Raw genomic sequence first — 10,568 nt, 5'->3', positions numbered from 1 at the left:
GGTCGTGTAGGTATTAAGAACCGATTTTAGGTCACAGCGATTGAAATCTTTTTAAGATAAATTTAGGAACATATCGGGACAAATCGAGTCAAGATTGTCAGTCACATCTGCAATGCAATGTAACGCATTGGAAACACTTGCCTTGAGATGAATGTACACAAGAATGAAAAACAACTGGGGAAATTCTCGGGAGGTAAAAATTTAATGCGCGAAGGGAAATTTAAGTAGCTGGAAAGTCTCCAGTCCACATCCTTTCATGAAGAATTACGTATATATTGCAGTACGTGTTGTTGACACGTGCACACGATCATAGACACTCCATCACACATCAAGTACACAGTACAGGAGCAGCCAAAAAAAAGAAAATGTAGAAAGATTGAATCAAGAGCTGCAGACGTACAACTAGTGGCCATTATCAAATCATGGTGGCAGGTCGCAAATATGTGTTTGTCACTCAGGAGCCAGGCTAAGAAAAACGACGACTATATTTTTACAGATAACAAAATTTAATGACATCTTAAACTGGTAATGTAAGGATGACATAAATCATCACCCTTTAGCAACTCTTCAATTGAAAGTATCAGCTATTGTAAGTAGAAAAGGTATCTAATAAGTGACATCAGGTACAGTGTAAAATTGCAACAAGTATTAAACACCTGTCTTAAAGGGCAAAACTGTGTAAACTATAATGAACAAAATTGTATGAGCTTCAAATATTAATTGCTGAAATAACAATCAGGGCATGTTTTCATGCCAAAAAAGTGATTTCAGTCAGCTCGCAAACGTGTTTGTATCCAGACATTCACAATTCATAGTGTAGCAAAAAGTAGTTCTGTATGACAGATTCTGTCTCTGACCATTTACATGAATAATGGGATGTTCAAAACAGCAGAATTGAGCACAGATAATGAGACGCCTACTCATAAAAATTCAGGTGTGTGTGTGTGTGTGTAAATTATATGTGTGTATATATATATATTTTTTTTTCATTCTGTGTGTAAATTTAGCAAAGCCTTTGGTAACTATTAAGTTGCAGGTTTACAAAAGACAATGGACAGTCAGATCAGGCAAAGCTTCTGTTTTCCACAAATCTCTGAATCATGTCATAGCCCCACACAGGTTGATCAGCAGGAAGTATGTGACCTGCATTGCGAACTATCACCTAAGAAAGGACACAGTCACATTTCAAAACAAAAACTGAAACTTCATAATTGTACAGGAAAACAATTTTAACCTGCCTTTACCTATTGGTTATTTGACCATGTTTGTTTCTAGTACTCATTTTCATAACTTGCAACAAATTCTGAACAAAATACAATTTTCAAATATTACAATTAGGTGTGTTCAGCTGTAAAGAAAGTGCAAAATGTAACCGTTACATTTAAAGGAAAACAGTGTTACTGATAAAAGGAACAAACTGGTTTATGATTGCACCATACTATAAAAAAATATATACATCAGTGTGCAAATTAGTGTGGCATTGCACAAGCTGCAAACATACCTGATAAAAGTTGTCCACCTGTCGGACATACCCGGCCACCTCTGAATCTGATGGATTCACCTTCCAAATAAGGCGGTCAGCAGTTTTGTAACGTGGCAATCCTGACCACTCAACAGTTTGTAACCAAGCTTCTGTCAGTGGTACAGCTATGATGATATCCAGCTGACCATTATAGATCATTACCTGCAAATGTTGAGTAATACAAAGCATAAACAACCAGTTAACAAAAGATTCAACCACTCAGATAATATAACAACTAATTTTTGTCACAAGCAATAACAACGGCCTCACTTTATTTAAATTAAATATCAACTTGAATGCTTTTTCTCAAAAGGAGAAAATGCTTAATCTAATAATTCTTAGAAAGACATGGTATGTGCCAAGACTATGTTTGGGGAGTGTGGAGCTGCGTCTTCCAAGCAAGGTGCAATAACCACATTTTTGTATTTCACATTTTGTACAATTTATGTGAAGTTTTGTATTTTTATGTAGATACCACGATTTGATTGCTTTTATAACTTATTAATAGACACAACAACTAACCCTACAAGCAATACTAGGATGAGATGTGAACTGCAAAGGCTTTATCAAACAAGTGAACTTTGATGGATTTGATACTGAATCACAGCATTACAAAAAAAAGAGGGTGAGTTGCCCATGCCTAAAAGGAAGTGCCAAGTTCAATGTCTGTCCCGTAGATTTTTATATTTGTGGACTTTAAGAACATCAGCCCTCAGTGACTTCAGCTGCAGATAAGTATGCTATAAGTTTAGTATCATGTGAGTGTTGTTCAACAGTAAATATGGGCCAAACTAATTCCAATTATTCTTCTGATCCACCTAACCAGTGACTGGGAAAAACACTTTTATTAGCACAATATGCATAGTTAGTAATTATAAGAAGTAACCCTTGGGTGTAGATGTGATATTGTTTCTTTTATTTTTATTGTGAATTTTTATGCATCTCCTGCTGTAACATTTCTTTATCATAATTTAAGTTTAGACAGGGCCTGCAAGTGGCAGATATAGTTGAGAACAAAAGAATACGCTAATGTCTAGACAACAGCGTGAGTGTTGGGTGAAAATGTGAGTGTGACAACCGCAGAAAGCTATAAGGCAAAAGATAATGAAATAGCTGAACTGAGGCAAGCATATAAAAGCATGAACGATCAGGATCAGTTAAGTATGCTAAATCACAGTTTCCTGAATTCATGTCTTTAAAAAAAGAAATTCTAAGCATACAATGCTGCTTTTATGGGATGGGTTTGTGAGCAAAAGAAAATTTTCTGTCTTGGACTTCCTTGGACCGACAATAAAGTTTGATTTGATGCAATCATGTGAAATTGCAAGATGATGCTTTGATACATTATCTCTTTACTTTGTAGTTGTCCATTAAAACAGCAATCCAGGGTTTAACAGAAGCCATTATATCTTCAAGCAGATGCGTTTCCACAGCCAGACCATCATTGTAAGTCAGGTTCCCAACATGGATGGCACGCCTTACTAATGGGTCTGCCAGAAATGTGCCATAATAATCATACTGTGTTGGTGACTGAAAAAAAACACAAAGAAGGGAGGATAAAGGTAAAAAATACTTGAAATAATAACTTCTTAAGCAATCCAGTACTAGTACTTCCAGTTAGATTATAACACTAAATACTTATATAAGGCTTTACTTTTTAAACATGTCAAAGTGAAAACAGTACTTCAAGTTACATCTTAATGCTAAATAGTTATAAAAAGCCTTAAAATTTTAAGAGAGTCCCAATTTCAGTTCAAAAAGAACTGTTACCTTTGCAATAAGATAAAGTATTGCCCTTCTGGGGATATACTTGCATGGCACATTTCAAGAATGTCTTTCAAGTATTGGCCACAATAAAGAAAGCTAAAAATCACCCCAACTGTCTGCTTAATTATGTGATGAAATCCCATCAATAAGTTTCTTCTAGTCATTAAAGAATTGTCTTTTTCCTGACTGGGAAACGCATCCTGAAAATTAAATTCTCTTTACCTGTGTATGAAGAAAATTATAATAATCAGAAAGCCCACTGACATTCTTGAAGTATGGTACTTCTTTTGTTATATCTCCATTTAGAAGCATGTCAAACAACTGAAACAAATTTTTAAAATCCAGATTAGTGGAGAGCTGTTTCTAAAACTGGCATTCTTCACAAAGAATAAAGTGCAGCAAACATTTTCTAACAAAAGGAAATATATTAAACTTGGCCATTTTTAAGCAAACTGAAATATTTTGTCATACTAGGTTTTAGATATAAGGATAAGTCACTGAAAAATCTTGTTAAATAATCTTACTCTACTAAAGTGATTTAGTACATTGATCTGTTGCTTTTCACCTTAAATGCTTCAAGGTATTGTTGATTCTGGATGTACACTACTGCTTTATCTGTCATAGACTGGAAGTAATCACGCTGGTTTTCATCAAGAAGGCCTAGGTTGAACATGAAATCTGCATACTTAGGCATCATCTGAAAAAGAAATACTTTTGTCAATTTACAATTAATTTAGCATGCGAATTAAGATCCATAACTAAGGTGACCAGACGTTTCGGGAACGAAAGCGGGACACGTGCCGAAGATGGTGTCGTCAACGACAAAAAACGCCGTATCAGCGTACGGTATTCAGATTTTTAAAGACAACCGGGACATTTGATGGACTTCCAGAAAGCCAAAACGCGGGACATTGGGCGTCCCTTCCGATATTCAGGCGGGACACGAGGTCAAAAGCGGGACTGTCCCACCTAATGCGGGACGTCTGGTCACCTTACCCATAACCATCACTATATGACCAGTAAAGTTTTATTTTAAATAGTATTTCTACTAAGCAATTAATGTACAACATTTTACAATGGCTTTGGTTATAAAATCTGTGTCATTTGATATATGTGTGTGTGTGTGCATGTATGCACATGCATTCATGCATGTGTGTATATCTTTACCTCCTTTCTTAACTGGGCAACTGTGGATGAACATTTGACCAAGTTTTTGACAAAATTCTAATTTAACTGTCCTGTAAACACCATGCCAAACTTGTTCAAAAGTTTGTCCATAACTGTCCAGTTAAGAAGGTCCTAAATCTCATTGGTATGTTTTTTGTAAAGTACCGTTAAAGGGTCACATAACCCATCTCCAATGGCCATTCCTTTGAAGTTGATCATGACCTTTGGATGACCTTGATTTTCTGTATGAATTTTATAGGAAATGGCTGGAACATATTTCCCTGCATAAGACTGAAAATAAGAAGAAAAAGAATTTTTCCATGCCTGATTAACAATATATCAATCTTCTCTCCAACAAATTTTGTGTAAAAGTATGTCAGCATCTTGCACAGTTCAGACTAAGTTGCACAATCTCAAATGCCAAACACTAGGAACATTTTTCTTTAGTTAATAAATATTGATAACAAGCATAAAAACTTCACTGAGAGTTAATGGTTTCAATGGATTTCATTGGTAAAACTTTTTAAGACAATAACTCTGTGTTTAAGGGATATCTGCTTACCTCTCCAGTAACATAAAAATCATTTTGTTGATATTCCTTGTAAATTTGAAAGAACTGCTCCAGAAAACTAAAACAAACAAACAAATAAAAACCTTAACCACATCATATTTGTAAGCTCTCTTTCTTTCTCTATATATGTATCAGCTTGCTAAGCTTGGATCAAGAGGACAACAACCAGATATCAACATCAGCTTGCATGAATAAAAAGACCCCTGTGTAGGCTGCAATGCAATCCACTCCTACACATGACGCATACTATTTCCTTGAATGATGACTGTAGGTAGTGATCCTTCAACTATGTACAGGACCTTGCCTACTCACTCTACTGAATGCTCGCATGTTCCTGCTTAGAAGATCAAACATCCAAACATATTCTCCAATAATTCTCCCTACTAAATGCAGAGAATTTTTTTTTTAAACTTGTAATTTAAAAATTAATTTGTAAAGCACATTTTCCCATGTGAGGGCAAGCTCAATGTGACATGGCCAACAAGCATCCTACTCTAAAAATAATAAAAATAAAAATAATCTACAGGAGAGATGATGACTTAGAAAAAACTGCACCATTCATCCCGAAGACTGGCCTGAATGTAGAAACTTGTGAATGAAGGGCAGATCTATATATATCTCTCTCAGAAGCTCAAAATGACTAGTCAAATTTAGTACAGTTGAAAAAGTTACTATGCATACATGTCTTATCGAAGAGGAGTGCAGCAACTGCTTATGCATCATGTATGTTAACAAATACTTTATTTGTGCAAAAAGAACTGTGTCAAACAAAAACTAATGAAAGGTTAACAAAATGCAAATAAAACTACTACAACATGTGCATAGGTTCGGGGTGGGTTCCATACTGAAGTTGATATAACAAAAATGAGTGCAAAATGCTAAATGGAATATATGCCACTTATTTTACCTATACAGATCCCTTCCAACATCTTCCTCATTTTGAGCATAACCTTGATCAGCCTTGGTAAAGCTAAAGCCTGTTCCCACCTACATGAACAAAAATTTCCAAATGTCAACATATAAACATGATATTTGGTAATGGGGCTTTACCTTATGGAAACCTAGGAAATGATAAGTAATTGAAACAATGTAAAGTGTTTTCAAAGAGAAAGATAGTTACACAATCAGTGAATATACTAGGAAATGTAGCTGCAAAAACACTGTTTTCCCTCAAGTTAAATGGCATTGATACTGTGTATTTTACTCAACATCTCCAATTGGATTCAACAAACTTACTGGGTTGTCAACATATAGCAGAGAATACTTTTCATTCCAAGTGACATTTCTCGGCAACACTGTTAAAAAAAGGAATGAAAAAAAGTCATAGCATGATTAAACTAGCATCCTATCAGACATTTTTGAATCATTGAATATAAACACATACATATAAAATCTATTTAAAAGTAAACGTTAGGCAGGTCATGCTTCTATAAATAACATCATTTATTCACTAAATGCCAGTCTCTACAGACATACATTTTGTATTTTCATTGATGTAGAATGGGCCATGTTCTACAAACAGCCCAAAAAGAGAGGAACCACCGGGGCCTCCTTGCAGCCACATCAGCACAGGTGCATTTGCTGGATCAGTCTAAAGCACAGCAAAAAAGACTGTTACAAACTGAAGACCAAGGGCCTGTTTTTGATATTTAACAAATTGATTTCTTACACTCTTGAGATTAGGGTCTGGTTGCCATCTTATTTGTGGAGATTTAAAGAAACCCAATAAAAGAAAAACAAACAAAAAAAGAGTATTTATACCTTTGTTTCGTCAATATACATCACTTTTAGTAGATTCAAGCTTCTTAACTTTTCTATGGTCAAAGAAGTCTCTAGACGCCAAAGCAAGCAGTATTCTTCCAATGATTAGGTTCAATTTATTTAAAAGTACTAATTCCCCAAATCCAATTAAAAACACCTCCTTCTGATTAAGTGATTCATGCCTTAAACATTACATTTTCACCTGCATGTATACAAAAAGTGAATCTATGATGATATATTACAGTATGGGTATAATAATTCACAAATATTGGGTTGTCAGAAAAAGTCATGATGCATTTTAGTTCGTTTTTGGAAGTGCTAGAGTCCTTCGTGTCAAAATGGTTCCAGCATGATGATTCGCCTCAAATGATATCGAAAGCAGATATTCCTCATAGGAAAATTACGCTCTCAGTTTGGTGAGCTTTAAAAGGCACTGTATTTTTTTCAAGCTCCTACCAAGGAACCAAATAGTTTAAATGTGTTCTGTCAGCCATTGGACAGTTTGAATGAATCCATCACCCAGAAACGTCCAGAACTTGTTAATCGTAAAGGAGTTAAATTCCATCACAACAATGTGAGACCACACGTTTGATCACCTGTCAAAAGTTACTGGAGTTTGGACCGGATGTGCTGCCACACCCACAATACTTCTCTGACCTTCCATTGTCAGACTTAGACTTGTATCGCTCTCTTCAAAACTCCTTGTGTGGTATAACGCTCATTTCAGATGAGGCTGTAAATCAGCACCTTCTTCAGTTTTTTGCAGATAAAGACAGGTCCTTTTATAAACAAGGAATTGTGAAGCTCACTGAAAGATGGCAAAAGGTTATTGAACAAAACGGGCAACATTGGCTATCTTTGTTCTTTATATAAATAAATGCCTTTAAAAAAATACGTCATGACTTTTCCAACAACCTAATGTTTCCAGCTTTCCTCTGGCTGAAGCCTTTACCACATGATTGTTTCCATGTACATTTATGATGCTGAGGCTTCTGACCTTCTGTAATGTCAACATTTGTAAATAGGACTTTTCAACAACATAGAGGGGTGGAGGTAAGAGATTTTGGAAAATAGTTTTACACTGTATGGAGCTCAGTTGGAAATGTGTACCCAGTAGACCTTTAAGCTTACCTGGGAGGGAAAAAACCAGAAAAACATGTTGCTGTTATAAGTTTCATTGACTGTGATAAAGCCAGAGTAACTTTTTCTATACCATCCTGGCAAGGCTGTCACCTCACTTAAAAAATGTGCTGCAACAAACATAAAATTTTCATTTGCTGCCTGCAGAAAAAATATATATAATTGGTTATTGTGGAGCAAAACAATGGAACTCTCTCCCTTTCCATATCCGCCACCTACCCACTATTGAATCCTTTAAATGTGCACTGAAAACATGCCTCTTCCGTAAACATTACTCCTAACAACCTTCTCTATAATGCTAGTCCTTTTTCACACCACTCCCTTTTGCAATATCATCTTACTCTCAGCTCTTATTCTTTGGTTCCTCTTTGTGTTTCCTGTATTTCATTTTATTCTTCATTTAGTACTGTTGTTTATTCTTTTATAGTTCATATGTTATTTGTTTTCCTGTCCCTCGTATGCTGCCCATTTTTTGTTCTTGTTCTTAAGTGCTAAAAGCATGCTCCTTAGGAGTGTGAGTATGCACTTTACAAATTTTGCATTTATTATTATGTAACGTATGTGTCTCCCTCAAAACAATTGCAGCTGCAGTATTTAAATAGTTATTTGTATCTAAATGAATCTTTACAGATTTTTGTCTCTGCTATTACCTTCCCAGATAAATCAGGTACTCATTCAGTATAGGGTGTTCTCCAACCCTGGCCGTTAAAAGAGCATTAAATCTCTGACCATCTGCTCCACTGTTAAGGACATGACTGCGTAACATATTTTTAACAGAATGTAAAGAGGAAGAGAATGTTTCCCCTATTACCTTACACTTCAGGAAAAAAAAAAACACAGTCACATTCATTTTATTGCAAATCACAACTAAAACTGTTTATTACCTTCATCTGCTTGACCTTTCTCTAGATAAGGAGTTAAGAAAAGAGGGCTACCAGGGTCAATGCCATTTTGTAACATGAATGGAGGAACTTTTGGAAACATGGCACGGAGTGCTCTCTGGCAGTTGCTTGAAAAAAACAAATCTGTTAGCAGAAGAATTCCCAGTGTAAATGAATACTTTGACTTCATCATCCACTCTTGGAGGTTACTGAGAACTGGTTCAGTCAATACTGTGAAACACCTGAAATAAGAATATATGTCCAAATGTTCAGGAGTAATTATATATAGATATAAAACATCATATTATTCAGGCACTCTACCCAGTAACAAGTGTCCACGTTTCATTCAGTATGTGTCAATTTCCTCCTACCAAAATTCCTGATAAGCATGGTTCGACAATTTTCACTGAGCCTGACTGACTGATCTAGTTGCCATTTGCTTTGACATCACATTCACAAAAAGTATTTAACGTTTACTGTTGGATACTAAATGCCACTCTGCAAGCAACAGCCCTTCCAGATTCTATTTTAAAATCCTTGCTAATGCTGTTATTGAGGCCTCTGTCACTTTAGAACGAAAAGAATGCATAATTTGTTCATGTTCTATCAATGGCTATAGAGCTATATATATTTATATCCTGCTACCTTTGCAGCCTTTTCTGCGAAATAGCTGTCAATTTCAACTGAAATAATTACAAACTTCTGCGGAAGCGAAATCGGTTTGCCTTGTAAATCGTGATACGTCTAGCTTAGTTCCATTCTTTGGTCTAGTTCACCACGAATATCTCGATCGCTATTTATGACCGATCCCTGACCGAGCATGTATGTCTGTGTAAAAGCCCAGGCTAATCTTTAAAATGACCACTGCTATGTTTTTATTAACATGTATCATTACATGATTTTATAAAAACTGTTTCGAGCACAGCTAATATTTACAAAAACAGCACTAAACGGCTTTGCTAACATTACACGGGGAATTATTATTGTAACACAGCGCTCCCGCTCCATTATATATACCCAATAGTAAAACAATTTGGAAAATAAAATTGTCGAAAGAAATAAGTTAACAGACAATTGAAACCAAAGCAAACAATATAAATATAAACACACAATATACAGCTATTGATTAAGGGAACTCCATAAAATTACAAATAAGGAAGAGCAACACCTTTTAAAAACTTACTACGAGCACCGTTCCTTTCGCTTCTATAAGAACGTCTATCAGCGAGATCATGTGCCTTGTACGTCATGTGACAGTCATGTGATAACTGTGCGTGACCATGGTGTGACAACTCTCTTGTATGCAGATCAAAGTATAGTAAGCATACAATCATTAATTGTAGCCTTTATGAGTTACACGAAAACCTCAATGGTCGTGTATTCGCGAGTGTAAATCCATTTTTGTATATGAAAAAAATAGACCCCCACCCCACCACGGGTTGAGAACCGCTGCCTTATACATTGTATAACATGCAATATGTAACTATATATACACATATGCAATGATAAATTTATAACATTATAATTGCATATAGGTGTAGAATTTAATGAATTATATATACAGTATATATAAATTGTATTGCGCTATACGAGGGCTCTATATAATTATATAGAGAGCGCTTATATACATATAAGCCAACCTAAGATCATAAACACGTACCGCAGTCCTGTCTAAACTGTGGTATTTAACATCAGTAATATCGATATCAGCTCACCTCATTAAAGTGATTGAAAAAGCCAGCTAAATATTACAGAAAGG

At 35.5% G+C, this 10,568-nt stretch overlaps 1 protein-coding gene across 1 annotated transcript; it reads right to left on the bottom strand.

Annotated features, from left to right (window-relative positions):
* Positions 1-487: 487 nt before the first annotated feature.
* Positions 488-10,123, bottom strand: LOC112563627 (probable serine carboxypeptidase CPVL). Its single transcript, XM_025237797.1, has 13 exons — positions 9,993-10,123; positions 8,813-9,051; positions 7,920-8,038; positions 6,504-6,618; positions 6,264-6,322; positions 5,935-6,014; positions 5,019-5,085; positions 4,622-4,747; positions 3,855-3,986; positions 3,512-3,610; positions 2,879-3,052; positions 1,502-1,684; positions 488-1,162 (listed from the first exon to the last, which is right to left on the bottom strand). The coding sequence occupies exons 2-13, from the start codon at positions 9,000-9,002 to the stop codon at positions 1,064-1,066; spliced, it is 1,443 nt and encodes a 480-aa protein (XP_025093582.1). The 5' UTR covers positions 9,003-9,051; positions 9,993-10,123; the 3' UTR covers positions 488-1,063.
* Positions 10,124-10,568: the final 445 nt, after the last annotated feature.

Source organism: Pomacea canaliculata, linkage group LG5 (genome assembly GCF_003073045.1).
Source record: "Pomacea canaliculata isolate SZHN2017 linkage group LG5, ASM307304v1, whole genome shotgun sequence".
Classification (NCBI taxonomy): Eukaryota; Metazoa; Mollusca; class Gastropoda; order Architaenioglossa; family Ampullariidae; genus Pomacea; species Pomacea canaliculata.
The sequence above is the reverse complement of the archived record's forward strand: the minus strand, read 5'-3'. Positions and strand labels throughout refer to the sequence as shown.